Consider the following 22,852-nt stretch of genomic DNA (forward strand, 5'->3'; position numbering starts at 1 on the left):
ACCAATAACAAGGGCTGAAGTTGAGGCAGCAATTAATAGCCTACCAACCAAAAAAAGTCCATGTCCAGATGGGTTCACAGCTGAATTCTACCACATGTACAAAGAAGAGTTGGTACCATTCCTTCTGAAACTATTCCAAACAATACAAAAAGAGGAACCCTTCCCAAATCATTTTATGAGACCAACATCATCTGGATACAGAGAATCAACAAAAAAAGAAAACCTCTGACCAATATCCATGATGAACATAGATGCAAAAATCTTAAAGTACTGGCAAACCAATTGCAACAGCACATCAAAAAGCTTATCCATCACAATCAAGTAGGCTTCATCTCGGGGATGCAAAGCTGGTTCAGCATACACAAGTCTATGAACATAATCCACCACATAAACAGAACCAAAGTCAAAAACACATGATTATCTCAGTAGATGCAGAGAAGGCCTTTGACAAAATTTAACAGCACTTTATGCTAAAAAGTCTCAATAAACTAGGTGTCAAAGGAACATATAACATATCTCAAAATAATAAAAGCTATTTATGACAAACCCACAGCCAATATCATACTGAATGGGCAAAAACTGGAAGCATTCCCTTTGAAATCTGGCACTAGACAAGGATGCCCTCTCTCACCGCTCCTATTTAATATAGTATTGGAAGTTCTAGCCAAAGCAATCAGGCAAGAACAATAAATTGAATATTCAATTAGGAAAGGAGGAAGTCAAGTTGTCTCTCTTTGCAGATGACATGATTGTGTGTTTAGAAGACCTTATCGTCTCAGTCCAGAATCTCCTGAAACTGATAAAACTTCAGCAAAGTCTCAGCATACAAACTCAATGTGCAGAAATCACAAGCATTCCTATACACCAGGAACAGACTTAAAGAGAGCCAAATGAAGAACAAACTGCCATTCATAATTGCTACAAAGAGAAGAAAATACCTAGGAATACAACTAACAAAGGATGTAAAGGACCTCCTCAGGCTGGGTGTGGTGGCTCAAACCTGTAATCCCAGCACTTTGGGAGGCCGAGGCTGGTGGATTACGAGGTCAAGAGATGGAGACCATCCTGGTCAACATGGTGAAACCCCGTCTCTACTAAAAATACAAAAAATTAGCTGGGCATGGTGGTGCGTGCCTGTAATCCCAGCAACTCGGGAGGCTGAGGCAGGAGAATTGCCTGAACCCAGGAGGCGGAGGTTGCGGTGAACCGAGATCGCACCATTGCACTCCAGCCTGGGTAACAAGAGTGAAACTACGTCTCAAAAAAAAAAAAGGACCTCCTCAAGGAGAACTACAAGAGGAAATAAGAGAGGAAACAAACAGATGGAAAAGCATTCCATGCTCATGGTTAGGAAGAATCAGTGTCCTGAAAATGGCCATACTGCTCAAAGTAATTTATAGATTCAGTGCTATCCCCGTCAGGCTACTTGTGACCCTCTTCACAGAACTGGAAATAACCACCTTAAACTTCATATGGAACCAAAAGAGAGTCTGCATAGCCAAGACAATTCTAAGCAAAAAGACAAAGCTGGAGGCATTATGCTACCTGATGTCAAACTAACAAGCCTACAGTAATCAAAACAGCATGGTACTGATACCAAAACAGATATAGACCAATGGAACAGAACAGAGGCCTCGGAGGCAGTGCCACACATCTACAACCATCTGATCTTTGATAAACCGAACAAAAACAAGCAATAGGGAAAGGAATCCCTGTTTAATAAATGGTGTTGGGAAAACTGGCTGGCCATGTCCAGAAAGCAGAAACTGGACCCCTTCCTGATACCTTACACTAAAATTAACTCCAGATGGATTAAAGACTTAAACCTAAGACCTAACACCATGAAAACCTAGGCCAAACCATTCAGGACATAGGCATAGGCAAGGACTTCATGACTAAAATACCAAAAGCATTGGCAACAAAACTCAAAATAGACAAATGATATCTAATTAAACTCCAGAGTTTCTGTACAGCAAAAGAAACAATCATTACAGTGAACTGGCAACCAACAGATTGGGAAAAAATTTTTGCAATCTACCCATCAGACAAAGTGCTAATATCCAGAATCTACAAAGAACTAAAAGAGATTTACAAGAAACAAACAAACAAACCCCTTCAAAAGTGGGTGAAGGATATGAACAGACACTTTTCAAAAGAAGACATATATGAAGCCAACAAACATATGAACAAATGCTCATCATCACTGGTCATTAGAGAAATGCAAGTCAAAACCACATTGAGATACCATCTCACGCCAGTTAGAATGGGAATCATTAAAAAATCTAGAGACAACAATTGCTAGAGAGGATGTGGAGAAATAGGAACACTTTTTTTTTTTTTTGAGACGGAGTTTCGCTCTTGTTACCCAGGCTGGAGTGCAATGACGCGATCTCGGCTCACCGCAACCTCCGTCTGAAATAGGAACACTTTTACACTGTTGGTGTGAGTGTAAATTAGCTCAAACATTGTGGAAGACAGTGTAGCGATTTCTCAAGGGCTTAGAAATAGGAATTTTAATTGTCCCAGCAATCCCATGACTGGGTATATATCCAAAGGATTATAAATCATTCTGTTATAAAGACACATGTTATAAAGACACATATGTTCATTGTGGCACTGTTTACAATAGCAAAGACGTGGAACCATCCCAAATGCACATCGATGATAGACTGGACAAGGATAATGTGGCATATATACACCATGGAGTACTACACAACCATAAAAAACTATAGAATCATAAAAAAAAAGTCATTTTTTTATAGGTCATGGATGTCCCTACAAATGACAGAAACTTGTTCTCCGCAAACTGACACAAGAACATAAAATCAAACACCTCATGTTCTCACTCATAGGCGGGTGATGAACAATGAGAACACGTGGACACAGGGAGGGGAAGGCAAGCATCATACACTGGGATCTGTTTGGGGGGACTAGGGGAGGAAGAGCAGGGGGTAGGGAGGTTGGGTAGGAATAACATGGGGAGAAATGCCACATATAGGTGATGGGGATGGAGCAGCAAACCACATTGCCATGTATGTACCTATGCAACAGTCCTGCATGTTCTGCACATGTACCCCAGAACCTAAAGTGCAATAAAATATATATGTATATAATAAAAAAAGCACTCTAACAGTTACCAGAATACAGTTCAGTGTTCTGTATTATTATTATTATCTGTATTAATATTATTATCGCTACAGCCACTGTCAGTATCACCAGTGAACTGGGTTTTTAAAAATAACACATGCCCATCTAACCATCTGATCTTTGACAAACCTGACAGAAATAAGCAGTGAGAAAGGATTCCCTGTTTAATAAGCCAGTTGTCTTAGCACCATTTATTAAATAGGTGCTAGGTAGCACCAACTCCTTCATGGAACAAGGTGTGAATTCAAGCAGCAGCAATTGGGACTAGAAAATATGGGGGTATATTTGACGGCTCTTGAGGCTTGAGTTTCATCAGTAGGATCTGGTGCCTGCTTGATTGCTGATTTTGCAGGGGAGCAGAATAAAGCATGGTACTTTCTGAATAAAGGTCACAGGATAGGTGGGGAGGATACGAATGTTTCATTTTTGGTGGGTTATATTTAAAATGCTCGTGAAGTGTCTAATTGGAGATTACCACTGGATCATCTAGGAAATTGGTTCTAGAGTTTAGGAAAGTTGTGTAGGATTCAGATCTAGATTTAGGAATCATTAACTTTATTAGTTGAAACCTAGATGATTATGTACTCTTCAATTATGTACCAAAGGGTATATAGCAAGATGAGAGCCATGGATGGAAACTCAGGGACACTTTCCTTTAAAAGGATAGTTAGAATAGTAAGATCACAGCTTAATTGCTATTCCAGATGCTAAAGTTGTAAAGCTAATAAGATGATTTTAATATACTGGAATAAGATCTATTACGGTATATAGTGAGTATTCTGAGAACTCTGAGGAAGCAAGGGCCTTCACCAGCCTGACATGCAGGGAAGGCTTCCTGGAGGAGGTTACCATGGAGATGTGCTGTGAGGGAGCACATTAGTTTGTCTGGAAGAGAGGGGTGGAGTGTTTCTGGTAGGGGTTGGGTTGTGGCATGGGGAGGCTTAAGGTGGAAACAGCCTAACCAGGCAGGTATTACTAATAGAGCATCAAGTGCAAGACTGAGAATGGTGGGGCCAGGTATAGGGCTGATGCCTCACATTAAGAAACTTGGATTTTACCCCAGTGGTGGCAGGGAGTCTCTGAAGAGCTTAGTAATATGGTCAGATTTGCATCCTTTGCCACCCCAGGACAGTGTAGACTATGGCTTTGAGCAGATTCAAGTTAGAACCAGAAGACCTGTTAATATGTTGAGGTTGTTCAGACAAGAGAAGTGAGGTTGAACTAGGGAATAAGGAAAGATTGCAAACTGGATTGCCTTGATCTTTAGAAGTAACATCTGAAGGACTTAGTGACTGACTCAGTGTATGGGAAAGAGAAGGAGCCACTCTTAGGATTGTGGGTGTGTGGTGTGGTGGTCTTCCTTGCTTTGGGAAGTATACAACAGAATGCAAACTTGAGAGAAAAGGGACTAGATTCACTGCTGGACATGTTTAGTTTTTGGCAACTGTGGTGTTTCCAGGTGGATGTGGGAAGAATTTGGACATGTGTATTCAATTTCAAGACAGAGGTCAGAGTTCAAGCTGAAGTGTTGATGTATGTGTTGTAGTTTATACTGTGAACGCACTTGAGAGAAATGCTCAAGAACTGTGTAAGGTGAGCAGTGGACTGGACGGGAGTGTGGACAACTCCAGTGTTAAGGGATGGGTGAAGTAGGAGGAGCCCAGGTGGAGTCTGCCTTGGAAAGATCAGGGAATAACATTGTAGGCATCCGTAGGTGTAGCAGTGGGAAATGCAGCGAAGAGGCCTGGTATTGTAAATACTGAAAAGTACCTATGGTTAAGGGCAAGTTTTTATATGATTTGTTAGTTCATTATGCTAAAATTTTTTTTTAGAGACGAGATCTCATTCTGTCACTCAGACTGGAGTGTAGTGACTGTTCACAGGCTGTAGTGTTACAGCCTGGAACCCCTGGGCTCAAGTGATCTTCCTGCGTCAGCCTTCCCAAGTAGCTGGGACTGTTAAGTGTGTACTACTGCCCTTAGAAGTTCATTTGTTTTAAATGGATGGAGGGACTTGTACTTGTTTGTTGCTGGGGAGCAGGGAAAGCAGCAAAGGGAATACTGAAGATTTCAAGTGGAGTAGAGAGAATGGGTTGAACAAGGTCCTGCAGGAGGCCGTGAAAGGGGAGGGGATTCTTAATACATGAAGGTAGGAGTGGCAGGGAGAAAAGGATCATTAATATGTAGATAAATTTGTGTGACAGAAAAGAGATTTTATATGACAGAGAAGAGATTGAGAGCTTATGCTTGGGGTTTTGTTTTTGAAATATGAAGTATGGTCATCTGGTAAGAGTGAAAGCAGGTAAGGATTATCAGAGGGACCATAAGGAAGGTGGCAAATGCTAAAATGAGCTGTGTGAGAAAAGGATGGTAGAAATTGTAGGGACCACCTTTGAAAATGTTGGCACTTTGGTTAATGGAGTAGAAATGTGGAGCAAAGGGAGAATCAGGTTTTGAAGACCAGAAAGAAGCAAAGATTGATTTACAAAAGTTTCAAAGAACAGAGTGGAGAGGGTTTAGAGGGAGCTACCAAGGTAGTTACTAGAGAGTTGGGAGTTAGAAGCAGAGAAGTTAAGTTTGGGGAGTGCTAGAGAGGAGAAGTGACTGCAGGGGGCTTGGATTTGGCAAAGAAATAAACTAGCCTCAGGATTCTGAATGGATCCTTTTTGTGAAATTGCTTTCATGCTAGCTCAGGCTGGGTTTGAATGTGATATTAGAGAGAAGCCTGCTGACACCTGGCATTCAAGCTGCGCTTTGGCTCAGGGTCCACATGGAATTTAGGTGAGAGATTTTGTGGTGCATTCATTGTTTTCCTTCTGTAACTCCCCATCCTGGGTTAGTAGAACAGGATGCCTTTTAAAATTGACACAAATAATAGAGGTTAACCTAATTTCTTGGATTTTTTTTTCAGTTTATGTTTGAAAACATAAATTTTGTCTATTTCCCACTAAATTGGGTGAAAAGCTTTTTTTACTCATCTTTAATATTAACACAGTACCTTCGTGAGCTGTGTGATCACTTTTTATTGTTTCTGTGCATTTCTTTTTTTTTTAAAGGATCGCAACAATGCAAGGCAGATTCATGAGGGTGCAAGTTTACCCTTTTTTGAAGTATTTGTTGATGCTCCTCTGCATGTTTGTGAACAGAGGGATGTCAAAGGACTCTACAAAAAAGCCCGGGCAGGAGAAATTAAAGGTCAGTAATATTTTCTTCCCAGTTTCACTTTGCTTAGATATTTTATCTTCCCATATCTAGGACTGATATTTTCTAAGAAATTGGAAGTGTTGGAGTGACTTGGAGCTCCTTGAGGAGAGAATGTGTGGGTCTTGTTACACTGTTCTATCTCTCGGGCATAGCAGCAGTGCCTGGTGTTGGGTCTTGTTGATCCTGTTGGAATCTTGTTCACTACCCAGAGTTGGGGTTGGGAGTTAGTGAAAACCTACTTGATAAAATTAGGTGCTTAGCATGAAGTTGGATGTCAGTTGCCTGCTGTCACCAGTTCTGCTTTCTTTGTTCCAGAGGAAATGGAGGAAATCCCGTAGCTGTTGGAAAAAAATGTCTGAATTATAAGCATTTTGATGACAAGAATAATACATTATACTTTATTAGAATCCTTTGAATAGTCCCTTATTCATTTCATACACTATTGTTGACTAGGATTGATTTAGCATATCACTGATTCTATTAAAATATATACAGCTGACCCTCTAAGTCTGTGGATTCCACCTGTGTGGTTTCAACCAACTGTGAATTGCAAATATTCTGGAAGAAATAATATAATATAGTATACTAATAAATAGTATAAATAACAAATATAGTATAACATCTATTTATATAGCACATTTACATTTTATTAGGTATTGTAAGTAATGTAGAGATGATTTAAAGTATATAGGAGAATGAACATATGTTATATGCAAATAGTACATCATTATTTGTAAGGGACTTGGGCATCCTCACATTATGGTATTCACCAGGAGCCCTGGACCAAATCCACATGGTTACCAAGGACAGCTCTACACCTTGCTTTTTAGATTTTATGTTCTGCTTCCCAGAATTTCCACTGTGATGGTCATTTAGACATTGAGGGAGAAATTTAGAACCCACCTCTGCTGTAGCCTTTGATGTCAATCATAGTATTTATTTCGTAGATATCCTTTGACGTGTCCTGTTCTATTATTGTTAACAAAAACAGAGGACTTAATAGCTTAAAAAAAACAACAAAATAAAAACTAAAGATAGCATTGTTTAGGGATCAGTGAGTCATGCAGGTAACTTTTAAGTTTGCCTTCCCAGTGGCGAATGTGATAGCCTGAGACTGTCACAAGAACTCCCAGGAGCTCTCTGAATTATAGATTCTGGCATTCATTTTCTGGCCCTGAAAGGAAAAAGGTAGAGTGGGAAGGGAAATGGTAGTTATTCTGGGTTCTTCTGTATTTGGACCTGGGTATCCTTTGGCAGTTTGGTCAAGTTCCATCTGCTGAGGTAACAGTTCCATGGGGAAGGCTGACCTCTGGCAGTGCCACTATGGAGAATCAGCTCCTTAATGGGGACTGCTGCCTGTCATCTGTCTGCCCCATTAAGCTGTTACTTTCTTGACTCACAGCAGGATGCTTAACCAGAATAATTTATGACAATTGGAGGAAAACCTGTTTAGCCCTTTATCTCCCATATTACTCTCTCAATGGCCAGTTTTCACATCAGTCTTTGTGTAGAGATTAGGTACAGAAAAGCAAAACGGTGTGTCTAGGATCCTAAAGTCTAAACCTTTTACTTATTTTAATTGTAGTTAGTTTTGTTGTTTTTGCAAGAATGGATTTGTAAGGGAGGTAGGTTTGTCATCCTGGCTGGAGTAAGCTACTTGTGACCAGGGACGTCATAGTGAATACTTTTCTGTGTTTAGAATTTAGCACAGTACATTGCCCAAAGCATATACCTGTCACACACACAGTTAATGTTTGTTGGATGGATGAGAAAGTAGAGTGGGAGTGGAATGTTCAACACACATTTACCAATACTTTGTCGACGAAAAGAGTTGAACTCTATATCTGAAAAGATTTATTCTGAGCCAAATACGAATGACTGTGGCCCGTGACACAGCCCTCAGGAGGTCCTAAGAAAACTGCCCAAGGTGGTCGGATCGCAGCTTGGTTTCATACACTTTAGAGAGGCACGAGACATCAGTCAAATACATTTAAGAAATACATTGGTTTGGTACAGAAAGGTGGGACAACTCAAAGCTGGGTGGTGGCTACAGGTAAATTTAAATATTTTCTGATTAACACTTGGTTGAGTTTGTCTAAAGACCTGGGATTGATAGAAAGGGAATGTTCAGGTTAAGAGAAGGGAGACCAAAGTTCTCTTGAAGTCTTAGAGTGGCTGCTGCCCTTAGAGACAATAGATGACAGATGTTTCCTGTTCAGTTCTTAATCTCTTTAGGATTGGGAGAGTCTGGAAGAAAACAATAGTTATGTTAATAGAGATTCTTTACCAATGCAGATTTCCCCCCACAAAGAACAGCTTGCAAAGAACAGCTTTGTAGCAAAGAAACATATTTTAAAATGTAGCAAAGAAACATGTTTTGGGGAAAATATTTCGATTTTCTTCTTTGAAATATTGAATATCATGCCAGAGTCAGGTTGGAAAATAAGTCATGATATATAGGGTTAAATAAAACCTGTCAGATGAGAATTTAGGGTGTGTAAGGGATGACTCCCCAGACCTCTTTGATAGGAATTTGGGCAAGATAAAAAATCAGAGTTCAGTCCTCAGCTTTCTATTTGCAAGGTATATATTTAGTGCTAGGTGTTCAAAGATGAATAAGACTCTGTCCACAATACTCTTGGGTCTCTTACAGTTTGTACTCGATAACTGGGAGTGTGTTTGTATTAGTCCGGTTTCTTGTTTACTTTCTCAGTTGTTGTCTACATTGCGCTGAGTAGTTGGTAAAATGTTCCTTTGGTTAATGTGTGTGTGTTTGTGTGTGTCTGTACGCATACACTGATGTATTTTAGGTTTGCCATGGTGCTGGAGTTCCTAATTATAGAGTTGCTTATTTTTTTAAAAAGCTGTTACATGTAAGTGGTGTGTAACAAATTCCCTATCAACTCTATTTCAAAGCCATGATGGTAAACATTCAAGGACAGACAAGATTGTGTATATTCAGGGGCCTCAGGCTATTACAGACCTTTATGTGACATTTATTGGACAGTCAGTATATCCTTGTGTCAGCCATTCTGTTATCTCAGTTATTTTCATGATGACTACTTAAGATAGTTTTTATTACCTACTTAAATGTGCATGTTTTTCCTCACAGTTTACATGGATTATTATAATCACTTATGGATAAATTAGTAGAACTCCAGGGCTTCTAAAATGTTAAACCACCTCTTCTAACCCAGTGCTTGTCAAGTTCTGCTGCCTGTAAGCATTTCCTTGGGAACTTTTAAAAATCCAGTGCCAAGGCTGTACCCCAGACCAGTGAAATCAGAATCTCATGGGGTGGGACCTGGTGATTCCAGTGTATCGCCGCATTTGAGAATCAGAGCTTAACAATTAGTGTTCTTAACCAGAATTATTTATTTTTTTCCCAGTTATTTTCTTGTGACTCACTGTTAAATGGGAATACTGGTAATGCAGAAGTTTTTTCTTGAGTTCAGGACTGTAGGGGATGCTTAGAAATATGAAACAGAAAAAAAAATAAGTGGGCTGTAGCTTTGTAGTATATATTTTTGAACTCTTTTGCTAGCTGTACTGTACTTCTTGGTATTAATGGTAGTGATTTTAAATTCATGCATGCCATTCTAACTTAAGAATGACCTAAGCTTTCCAAGATAGACAAGCCTTGAGTGACTTACATGTGGGGTAAGGTCAGGGGTGTAAGATAGGAATGGCATATCTTTAGCTTAGCTAACCCTCTCTGGGAAATAATCGTCTGTTTGCTCTTTTCTTAGCAGTTACGTGGTAACACATATACCATAGGAAAAATCTAAATAGTGGTTAATACTAAAATTATATTTGATAGTGTAATTTATTTTGTGATCTAATAGATTTAGTATCCTTATTTGTATTTAATTTAAGCAAATAGTAGTTAATTTGTTTGAACACTTGTTATCTGACAGCAGAAGAAGCCTGTGGAGCTTCAATTTGGTCATGGATAATGCTTGTGAATGTAGTAGACAGATTGACCTAGTGTTTTTGCACTGAGAAGAAAATAATCTTGTCAGGTTTGGTTTTATGTCCATGTCCTATAGAGAAATTGAGATGCTTTGGATCACCTGGTATTAATTCTGTACATCTTCACAGGCAGCTTGGGCATTTTCTTAAGACAAGAAAGAAAAAAGGTGACAAAAGTAGTAGAATTGATTCTACTAGTTTTTGAATTGTGGATTCTATATTTATGAATTTGCCTACTTGACAAAATTTATTTGTAACCTCCACATCAATATGCCTGGCGCTTCCATGATCAGTACAACACCTCCGACACACCTGACACAGTTCCCAGCAAAAGTCAACAAGGCAGCACTTGGCCTTTTGGTTTTAGTTCTCATACCATAAACAATTGTTCTTCTGCAGCCTATTTGGTGCCATATTTTTTTATATTTTTGTGCTACTTTGGGTGGTTTTACAGTTGAAAATGGCCCTCGGTGCTGGAAAAAAAAAGTTAAATTAGAAATCTTGGCTGGACGCAGTGGCTCACGCCTGTCATCCTAGCACTTTGGGAGGCTGAGGCGGATCACCTGAGGTCAGGAGTTTGAGACCAGCCTGCCCAATATGGCGAAACCCCATCTCTAACTAAAAAATAAGCCAGATGTGGTGGCGGGTGCCTGTAATCCCAGCTACTCAGGAGGCTGAGGTAGGAGAATCGCTTGAACCCAGGACTCGGAGGTTGCCGTGAGCCAAGATCGCGCCACTGCACTCCAGCCTGGGCGACAAGAGCAAAACTCTGTATCAAAAAAAAAAAAAAATTTTTTTCCCAAGAAAGACAGTTCATTACTATAGCCCTGTGGCTTGGGGGACAGCGCAGATACTAACCTCAGCATAGCAGAGATCTGCACTGAAAAACAAAACTATTTTAATTTTATTTTCCACCCCACTCTATTATCTGGTACCTTTTATAGGTTTCACTGGGATCGATTCTGAATATGAAAAGCCAGAGGCCCCTGAATTGGTGCTGAAAACAGACTCCTGTGATGTGAATGACTGTGTCCAGCAAGTTGTGGAACTTCTACAGGAACGGGTAAGAGAAGATAAAAGAAGGAATCATCAGAGAAAAATTGTATCTCTCTCATAATCTTCCCTTACAAAAAAAATGGTGGTGTTAATATTGAGTAACATTTGTATTTTAAATGCTTGGAAATGCTGACAGTGTTTGGTGTCTGTTTATCAGTGTGTGAGGTATTGTGGGGAGCACTGTGAATGTACAGTATATGAAATATCCCCCTTAGTGTAAACCTCAGTAGTCTTAGGAGTCAGACAGTCTTATATTTTACCACAGAAAAATACCTAACAGAGAAAATCCAGTCGTGATTTTTCAGTCCTGTAACTTGATAGTATTATATTTTTCAATTTGAGATATACAAGGTAGTTAACTTTTCTTAGGCATTTAGAGCACCCACATTTTTCTTGTGATAGTGTGATTATCTCCTTATGGGTGGATTTTAGAGGGGACCTGTGGAGGATGTAAGTTTCTAGGACCTAAGGACCTTTCCCTGGTGCCTGGACATATGGAGGCTTGAAGAGGCTTGATGTTATTTATCCAAGGTACTCAGGCCCACTAACAAGTGCAGGGTTCCTTCAGACTTTAGTCTGGGTTTTTGTAAGTTTTCTTTCTCTTTTGCTTCCTCCACACTACCCTCAACTCCCTTTCTCCTTACTTCATTGGAGGATCACATAGTCCACTGTAGTTAGAGAGGATCTGGCCTCTGTGTGGTTGGAGGTCTCGGATCTGTGGTTACCCTGTCCCCTTGTCATGCATCCCCCTACCTTTGCTGTTCATTCCTGACCTAGGGATGCACAGAAAATTAGGCATCATCTTTCCTCATTCTGTCCTAACCGTGGGTTTTGGAGTCCGAACCCCCTTTTAATCTGCAAAATCCTATAATAAACCCCTTTCATCTAGTGTATGTTACTGTATATATTAGACATACAACTTTAAAAAATTTCTTTGTCTGAATATATTACAAATGTTTAGCCTTTGAGTTTTTCCACATTATAAAATATCCGCCAGGTTGTTAACCTGGGACTTTCCTTCCTAATTTATTTATTTTATCCAAATATTGTAGCTGAATAAATATATATAATGTAAACTGGTACTGCTCTGATGCTTTTTGTATTTACTGATGAGATATCATTATCTGCAGGTCAGTGAGACATCCCAGGAGGTTTTATGCTTCATCGTCTCTGCCTTCTAGGTTTCTTTTTAACTGACTTCTGCCCTCTTGTGCTAATCCTATTACTCGACTTCTGGCTTCCTTTTCATCTATCTAGAGCGGCCTCAGCATCCATTCTTTCATCATCCATCATCAACCACACATTGATTAAAAGTTCACCATTGTCGTTATGGTCCTAGTAATGTAAAGATTTATCAGCTGTGCCTCCATTCTTGAGGAATTTACATCATAGATGATAGAAACAGACATAAAAGTGTTTAACTCCTAGGAAGTATGTTGGAAATCATGATTTCATTTGCATCCATGGCATACTGGGAGGCACAGGGGAATGAATTTGGAAAGGATTTATATCAGTCCTACTCATCTGTTTGTTCATTTTTAGAAAATATTTTTACCGGATGTAGAATTCTGCATTGATAGGCTTTCTTTTTCCTTTAGTTCTTTAGAGATGTTCCACTTTTTAAAAATCTGCTTTACTTCTGGTTAGAAGTCTAATGTAATTCTTTTCTTTGTTCCTCTATGTGATTTTTTTCTTCCTGTCTGAATTTAAGATTTTCTGTTACTCCTTGATTTTTAGTGGGTTTAACATCATGTGTTACCCATCTTCCAGTAGATTTAGATCTTTTTTCTTCCTGTTTAAAAATCTCTGACCTTCTTGGGTAGATGTTTGTTGTTGTTTCTTTCCATTAGTTTTTAAAAACTCTTGGCCATTATTATGTTAAATGTTTCTTTTGCCTTTTTAACTTTTCTTCTGGAACTCTAGTTACACATATGTTAAATAATATATTTTCCCATAGTTTTAAGATGCTCTGTTTTTTTCATCCCTTTTCTTTTAACATTTTAGCTTTGATAATTTCTAATCACTTATATTTAAGTTTGCTGATCCCTTAGCTGTATCTAATATATTAATATGCTCATAAAAGACTTTAACTCTGATAATCATTAAAAAACAATTTTGTCATTATTTGGCTTTTTTGGATAGTATTCATTTCTCATTTGAAATTCTGCATCTCTCCATGCCTGCTGTCTACTTTCATTCATTTTTTTTTTTTTTTTAATTATTAGAGATGGGGTTTCTTCATTTGGTCAGGCTGGTCTCAAACTCTTGACCTCAGATGATCTGCCTGCCTTGGTCTCCCAGAATGTTGGGATTACAAGTGTGAGCCACTGTGCCTGGCCTCCAAAAATTTTTTTAAAAAAGTACCCCTCAGGTGTGGTGGCACATCCCAGCTACTCAGGAGGCTGAGGTAGGAAGATCTCTTGAGTCCAGGAGTTTGAGGCTGCAGAGAGCTATGATTGCGCCACTGCCCTCCAGCCTGAATGACAGAGTGAGACCGTGTCTCAAATAAAAAAATAATAAAACAAAATACATCAATAAAAGTAAAATAAAGGATGAGATGATTGTGTTCACAGCTCTTCATAGTTTGGTTCCATGCTGCATATTTTCTTATTCGTTGTCCTTATGAAGTCCACCATGGTACCTTCTTTCCTTGGTGCTATGAGTTGTATTATATCTAGTCTTAATTAATGCCTTCCTCCTAATTTATTTGTATCTAATTATTAATTATGCTATTTTATATAGATACTAATATATTGTAATAGATACTGTTTTATATAGAGCCTTCTTTTATATAGATATTAATCTGTATTATGCCTGCTAGACAATCTGATGATTGGACAGTTTCATTGAAGGAAATTATCCTTGAAAAAGAAGGGTAGATAAGAAATCAACATTTGCTGAGTCCTTATTATAAGGGATATATATATGTATATATATAGTATGTTGTCTTTTAAAATAACTTGTTCTGTTTATTTCAGTTTGAGGGAAAGTGGCCTTTTTACATAGTTTAGCTTCCAGCTATCTCTCACCTGAATTACTGTGGTAGTTTTCCAAGTGGTCATTGTGCTAAGTTCTTTTCATATGTTGTTTAATTTTATTCATACCATAAACTTTCGAAGTATTTCAGAGAAATGAAGAAACTTGTTCATGGACATGCTGGATTCCGCACCTACAATTTCAGTCATTTTCTTATAAAAACCTCTGGCTTTTACTTTCAGGAGTGTTCTCATTACACTTTGGATGTAGTTAAATCTATATCCAGAAAGGAATTCTGGTTATGTTCATTTAAGACAGAAATTTTCTTTTGAGAAACTGTTTATTTTTATCTCAAAAGTGAGTGGTGACAAACGAAGAAATGCAAATGCCTCCCTAATTTGATCACTTTCTTTTGGTATCACCCTCCTTTTAAATATTTGTTACATGCTTTTCTGAATAAATGACTTCACTTTCCAATGAAAGCATGAACATTTCTGTTGTACTTATTTGATCTTTTTAGTTAATTTAACAGTTAGTGCTGTATGTGGCAAGTACTTTTGTGAATGCTGGGGATGTGGCAGTGAATTAAGCAATAAACATTCCTACCTCAGGGACCTTAATTTTTGGTCTTCACCACTATCATTTTGTTTATAGTGTATAGACTAGAATGACCATATACAGATTCATTTGTTTTTCTTCTCTTATACTATCATGTAGAATTTAAATGTATAATTGAAGGAAGAAATATGCATATACACACAATTATATCTGGCACTTACTTTCTTTTGATTTTTTCCCCCCCAAAGTTGAATCCCAGTGGGCATTAGGGCACATGGAGAAATCAGTGAATACCTGACATTCAGCTCAGAGTTCATCCTTAGTGATGCCAGTTGTGCATTTGCCCACTGTACTTCATTGGAAAGTGACTCGCTATAATGTGTACATTTCATACCAAACTCCCTCTATCCAGGAGTCGCAAATTCGGTTCATTCAACTTCATTGTTATCACAAAGACATTTGTTAGGTTTTCCAAAGGTAGGCTATGGGAGGACACATAGTATAATCTCAGTATAGATGGGGAGGTGAAAGGGATGAATATATCAAGTGCATGTTGTTATAAAGCAAGAAATAATAATCAAATCTATATAGCTCTAGGGTGTGTGTTTGGAGTGGGGAGGTGAAGGTTAGGGGTCCCACATTAACCAGCATTATGTGCCATTACATTGCATTATGTAAAAGAAGATACAAATGTGTGTGCTGAAAGAGAATGCCATGGGCAGTGTATTAGTCAGGGCTCTCTAGAGGGACAGAACTGATGGAATATATATATACAGGGGAATTTATTTAGTCTTAACTCACATGATCACAAGGTCCCACAGTAGGTCATCTGCAGGCTGAAGAGCAAGGAAACTAGTCTTGAGTTCGAGACCTGAAGAATTTGGAGTCTGATGTTTGAGGGCAGGAAGCATCCAGCATGGGAGAAAGGTGTAGGCTGGGAGGTAGGCCAGTCTCTCTTTTTACATTTTCCTGCCTGCTTATATTCTTGCTGTGCTGGTAGCTGATTAGATGGTACCCACCCAGATTAAGAATGGGTCTACCTATCCTAGCCCACTGACTCAAATGTTAATCTCCTTTGGCAACACCTCACAGGCATACCCAGGATCAATACTTTGTATCCTTCAATCTGACCAAGTTGACACACAGTATTAACCATTATAGGCAGAGATGGAGACCATCAACAGGAACTCATCAGCTGAACTTTACTATGTATTAGGCCCTGTGTTAGGTGCTGCAGTAGCATTATTGCATCTAGTTTGCATTGAAACTGAGGAGTAGTTAAAATTATCTTCATTTTGCTGATGAGGAAACAGATTCCATAGGTGAAGTTATTTGTCCAGATAGTTCAGTTGGGGAGAGTGAGGTTTGCACACAGTTCCGATTGATTCTGCAGCCTACACACTCATGTTTCTACTATACTGCCTTTAATAATATCTAGATTCATTCCATTTCTAGTTTATTTCTGAAATACCAGTCTTTTCTCTGACTCTCTTTCATATTCCTTGATGAGTTGTTCCACACCTATAGTTGGGATTAAGAAATGGGAGACGCATGGGCATTTCGTTGACCTTAGAAAGGTTAATATTTCTTGAATACTTTGGAAGTACTGGAGCAGATCAGAGGCAACACTATCTGGGTTGGAAAGAATGTTTATTATTTCAAAAAATAAACTGCTTATACTTGTGCCCACTTAGTGTGAAAGGCTTCTTCTGTGTAGGTGAAATAAGAAACGTGTTTGTAGGTCATCTAATTTACCTTGGATAAGGCACATTTTGCCTAATGAATTATGATTTATGTAATTCTTAAAACCTGGAATGTATCTCAAAATAATAAGAGCTATTTACAACAAACCCACAGCCAGTATCATACTGAGTGGGCAAAAACTAGAAGCATTCCCTTTAAAAACTGGCACTAGACAAGGATGCCCTCTCTCACTGCTCCTATTCAATATAGTATTGGAAGTTCTAGCCAAAGCAATCAAGCAAGAAAAAGAAATAAAGGGCGTTCAATTAGGAAATGAAGAAATCAGATTGTCCCTATTTGCAGACAACATGATCGTGTATTTAGAAGACCCCATTGTCTCAGCCCAAAATCTTAAGCTGATAAGCAACTTCGGCAAAGTCTCATGATACAAAATCAATGTGCAGAAGTCACAAGCATTCCTATTCACCAACAACAAACAGAGAGCCAAATCAAGAATGAACTCCCATTTACAATTACTACAAAGAGAATAAAATACCTAGGAATACAACTAACAAAGGATGTAAAAGATCTCTTCAAGGAGAACTACAAACCACTGATCAAGGAAATAAGAGAGGACACAAACAGGTGGAAAAACATTCCATGCTCATTGTTAGGAAGAATCAATATTGTGAAAATGGCCATACTGCTCAAAATAATTTATAGATTCAGTGCTAGCCCCATCAAGCTACCATTGACCTTCTTCACAGAACTGGAAAAAACCACTTTAAACTTCATATGGAACCAAAGGAGAGCCTGCATAGCCAAGACGATCCTAAACCAAAACAACAAAGCCAGAGGCATCACGCAACCTGACTTCAAACTATACTGCAAGGCTACAGTAATCAAAACAGCATGGTACTGGTACCAAAACAGATATATAGACCAATGGAACAGAACAGAGGCCTCGGAAGTAATGCCACACATCTACACCCATCTGATCTTTGACGAACTGGACAAAAGCAATGGGGAAAGGATTCCCTGTTTAATAAATGGTGTTGGGAATACTGGCTAGCCATGTGCAGGAAGCTGAAACTGGACCTCTTCTGTACACCTTATACAAAAATTAACTCCAGATGAATTAAAGATTTAAACGTAAGAACTAACACCATAAAAACACTGGAAGAAAACCTAGGCAACACCATTCAAGACATAGGCACAGGCAAGGATTTCATGACTAAAACACCAAAAGCAATGGCAACAAAAGCCAAAATAGACAAATGGGATCTAATTAAAGTCCAGAGCTTCTTCACAGCAAAAGAAACAATCAGAGTGAACTGGCAACCAACAGAATGGGAAAACATTTTTGTAATCTACCCATCTGACAAAGGGTTAATATCCAGAATCTACAAAGAACTAAAGCAGGTTTACAAGAAAAAAACAAACCCATTCAAAAGTGGGCAAAGGATATGAACAGACACTTTTCAAAAGAAGACATATGTGGCCAATAAACATGTGAAACAATGCTCATCATCATTGGTCATAAGAGAAATACAAATCAAAACCACATTGAGATACCATCTCACGCCAGTTAGAATGGTGATCATTAAAAAATCTGGAGACAATAGATGCTGGAGAGGATGTGGAGAAAAGGAACACTTTTGTACCTGTTGGTGGGAGTGTGAATTCGATCAACCATTGTGAAAGACAGTGTGGCAGTTCCTCAAGAATCTAGAAATAGAAATTCCATTTGACCCAGCAATCCCATTACTGGTTATATACCCAAAGGATTCTAAATTCTTCTATTATAAAGACACATGCACATATATGTTTGTTGTGTTGCTGTTTACAATAGCAAAGACCTGGAACCAATCCAAATGCCCATGGATGATAAACCGGACAAAGAAAATGTGGCACATATACACCATAGAATGCTATGCAGCCATGAAAAATGACAAGTTTGTATCCTTTGTAGAGACATGGATGAATCTAGAAACCATCATTCTCAGCAAACTGAAACAAGAACAGAAAAACAAATACGCCATATTTTCACTCATAGGTGGGTAATGAACAATGAGAACACTTGGGCACAGGGAAGAGAACAACACTCACAGGTCTAGATTTGGGGGTGGAGGGTTGAGGAGGGACAGTAGGTGGGATGGTAAGGATGGGCAGGGATAACACTGGGGGATATGCCTGATGTAGGCAATGTGGGGGAGTTGGAGACAGCAAACCACCATGCATGTATGTACCTATGCAACAGTCCTGCAGGGTGCAGGATGTGCACATGTACCCCAGAGCCCAAATATAATTAAAAAAAAACAAAACCCAAAATCTAAGTGGCAAAGTGTTATACTAGATGTAATCACAACTTTATTCCTAAAATAAGCTAAGTAAATTTTATCCCTCTTTAAGCTTAGTTTTTTAAGACTTTTGAAGATTTTTTTTTCTCAGCCATTTTCTTGTTTAATCTCTGATATCATCTGGTGTCCAGTGATTCAATTCAATTTTGACCCTGTCTACCTGGAGTTAGCCCAGACCTCACAGGTTAAGGGCTCACTCCTATACAATGCCCTGTTTTTGATGCCAGCCCAAATGGGGAGCCCAGGCTACCTACTTTCTTGCCTGGCTGATTATAAATCCAGGATTTCCCACCTCTCTACCCTTTCCCCACACCAGGTTTGATCATTAGCTGGGACAACTCACTTAAGTCAGTGAAGTATTTTATTTACTACTACCAGTTTCTTACAGACTCAGGAACAGCCAAATGGAAGAGATGTGCAGGAAGGGGGTGCCAGAGCTTCCATGCTCTCTCCATGAGCTTCAGCCCCCCTCAACTCCCTAGTAACTGCTTGTGCTCACCAACCTGGAAGCTCTCTGAACCCCAACATTTAGAGGTTTTTATGTAGACTTTACATCACGCATTTGATTATATCATTGGCCACTGGTGATTGAGTTCAATCTCTCTAATGCCTTTCTGCTCCCCAGAGGTCAGGGGAGAAGAGTGAGGCTGAAAGTTTCAACCCTGTGATGGTGACTTGGACTTTCTGGTTCCAGCCCCCATCGTGAAGCTGTACAGGCGCCCTTCAGCCAAGAGTCATCTCAGCACTCTAAAGACACGTTGATCACTTAGGGGATTTGAAGGGTTTTAGGAGCTCTGTGCCAAAAGACACAGAGAGCAAACACCATATATATTTCCCATTGGATACAACTTTTTATTCGAGGAAGAAGGTACTATGGTCTGGGACTTTCCAGAGAATGAAGATGTTTGAAAAGCACTGTCTCCGTGGAAATAATAGTGCTAAGTAGAGTTTGCCTTTATCTGTTGCACTGTGTTCCCTTGGAGAGACTCTTCTGTAGTGAATTGTACCTGGAATTGTTTAATGGTCTTTAGTAGGATACAGTATTTATTTCATTGCCCAAGAAAAATCTTTTTAGTATGCTGTACAAGGGGTATTTTGTGATGATGGGTCCTTTGGTTACCATGGGTACTTTACACAAACCTAAGTCTTCTCTGTCATTTCTGGAGTGCCTTCTCTTTCACTCTGGCTGTGTAATGTAATCCAGGGATAGGTAAAGTAGTTATTCATACAAAGACTGCATTTCTCAGTATTTTCTCCCAACATCTTAATTTTCTTTGTTTGGTATGTATTTAGGAAAATAGAAGACACTAACAAATTAGGATTTTTTATTTTCCTAGACCCTAAATTGGTCACTAGATGGCCTGCTAGTATTACATTTTGACTTGACTTGTTATGACATAAGGAAGTAGACTTCTTGCTGCTGGTTTTAATCTAAAGTGATATTTTAAATACTGTTTTAAAATCTACCAGGAACTCTAGATTTACTGGTGCTATAAATTATTTAAAGGTTTGTCTTTTTACGAAATGGTGGTTTAGTGTTCTAAATGGGTTTTATGCTGCACATAAAAGCCAGACTTTGCAGCTCAGTTTTAAAGTGTTGCCAGAATGTCATTTGGTGTTCATGCTTTGGATGCATGTAGTTTAGATAATAGAAATTTAATAGTTACATAAAAATATGAATGTGCCCTGGTGTTCAAATCTGTTGAGCAGATTTGGCTCAAGAAAAAAGTGCAGAAAATATTTAAAGGAAAACTTAAAATGTGGAATCACTGTATTAACATGTTCAGAGTTCTTTAGGAAGATTAAAATGAGAGGCGAGAGCTACCACTTTCATGTAGTGCATGTTGTTTGCCCTTCCTGCCAGTTTCCAGGTAAAACAAAAACAGTTGTCCGTTTTTAGATACAACATATGTTACATCTTAGACTGTCAAAGTCAAACAAAAAAAGTTCTGGGTAACCCGTGTTATGTTTTAAAATTAATACTTACAGATTTATAGTATCTCTAGACTTACAGGTTACAGAATTCACCTCTCATTAATAGTAGAGTATGGGTTGTTTACTGATCTTCTGCTCAGAAGTATTCCTACAACTCCTCTGAGTCCCCTTTACCCTTTAGTGCTGGGTGACTGGAGCCTTTCAGATTGGAGGTGAGGTATCCAGGTATGTGAAGACTTTCTCCTGGCCTGGATTGGGATCTATTTTTGTTTTAAAGGACATTTTCTGAAATAAAGCATTTTATATATACAAATCTAAGAAGAGCATGCTGTTTCTAATAGCTGTGTCTATGGAAATCCTAATGAATCTGAAATAAAGTGGATAGCTCATATGGCAGGGACTTCAGCTTTCTGTTGTCCAGATATCTTGTCTCACTTTGAGGTGGTTTTGCTCCTTTCAGATGTTTAACAGTGGTTTTAGAAACTGAGATTTGTTACTGGAATGTACTAGAAGCTGGCAGTGCTAGAAGCTGGCAGCATCTGCATGTTTAAGATTCTTTTTGTATTCCTGATAGAGACTGAGTCCTTTTGTCTTTAACACATAGAATCTGTGTATAATTCATTTCCACAGACTGAGCAGATGCTTCAAGTTCTTCTTGATTCATGTTATTTTTGCATTAATTCCCAAAACGTTCACCCTATGTATCTTTTTTTGAAGAGAAAAACAGTAGCAACCTCTTGAATGTTTAGTTTGGCATTGATTAGGTATGAGAAGAATTTTGTATTGAGGTTGTGAGGCTAAAATCCATTTGAAAATATTGTAAGGTGTGAATTTTGAAAGGGGAAGAATATCATGAAATGCTTCTAATGAAAACTTCACTTTGACTCAAAAACAAAAAATATTTCCCTTCTTGAAAAGAAAGTGGTTATAGCCGTTGATAATACATGTAAAGTAGCACATTAATAAAAATACATTTATGCTCAATTACAAATACCTTTATTAGTGCATAAAACATTTCAGTAATTTGATAGGGCTCATAGTATAGATTTTGCCCTTTTCACATTCAAACTAGTTACCGTGGAGACAGATTTGATCACAAATTATTTGTATAGTTTTTTTTTAACTTGGGGATATGACTGGAAGGAAATGGTAGACATCATCTATAGAAACATTTGTTAGTGCACAGTTCTTATTTGGAACATCTCTTCAGAGGAAGCCTCTGCTTCCTGAGTGCACCCTTGGTGTTTTTGGGGCTACAGGGTGGAGGGAAGAATACAGCCCCAGCCTTGTGCCTGTAGCATTGCGGTGGACTGTGCTCACTGGTGCTGGTCTTCAGTCTTTGTGAGCTGAACTAGTGATGCTGGTTTAGGAAACCAGCTAAACATACCTTGTTGTAGCCAGTAAAAATAGAAGATGTGTCTGCTGCATGGTTTCTTCTGCCTCTCTAGGATTTTGGCAATTTTCAGCAGTAAACATGGGGAGAGTAGTCAAGCCCCATCACAACATACAAAAAGGTATCCCATCCTTATGATACGTTTCAGAGATGGCAAAGAAAGCTTTATATAGAGGTTTTCTTACAATTGAAGTTGAGATTGAGATTCTTTTCTTCTCTGGAGTCCTTTGTCATTTGTTCCCAGACTATATATATCCTGCTAAGGGGTCCACAATAGTGGAAATAGAGGTTCTTGATTTATTCACAGTGGGAGGGTTCGGAACAGTTGGTTGAAAATTGCTTACTTGTCTTTGATAGAACTATTTAGGCCTAACTGAAATGTTGAATATCTTTTCTTTTTGTCTAGAACCTTACCAATGCATTGAAAGATAACATGCTGACTAAGAACTTGGGAATTATGTTCAATAAAATCATGAAAATAAGAAAAATTTGACAAAATAATACCTTCGTTTTCAGTACTTCTCAACTGTATGACCTTGGAAGATATAGCCTAATTTCTTGGACTTCAA

At 38.6% G+C, this 22,852-nt stretch overlaps 1 protein-coding gene across 2 annotated transcripts in view; it reads left to right on the forward strand.

The window, feature by feature from the left end:
• Nucleotides 1-22,852, forward strand: part of PAPSS1 (3'-phosphoadenosine 5'-phosphosulfate synthase 1) — a 105,429-nt gene that overhangs the window by 33,152 nt on the left and 49,425 nt on the right. For both annotated transcript variants that reach the window (XM_035293174.3, XM_035293175.3), the window contains exons 4-5: nucleotides 6,203-6,341; nucleotides 11,267-11,385. In XM_035293174.3, coding sequence (XP_035149065.1) covers nucleotides 6,203-6,341; nucleotides 11,267-11,385 — 258 coding nt within the window. The remainder of the gene's footprint in view (nucleotides 1-6,202; nucleotides 6,342-11,266; nucleotides 11,386-22,852) is intronic.

Source organism: Callithrix jacchus, chromosome 3, assembly GCF_049354715.1.
Source record: "Callithrix jacchus isolate 240 chromosome 3, calJac240_pri, whole genome shotgun sequence".
Classification (NCBI taxonomy): Eukaryota; Metazoa; Chordata; class Mammalia; order Primates; family Cebidae; genus Callithrix; species Callithrix jacchus.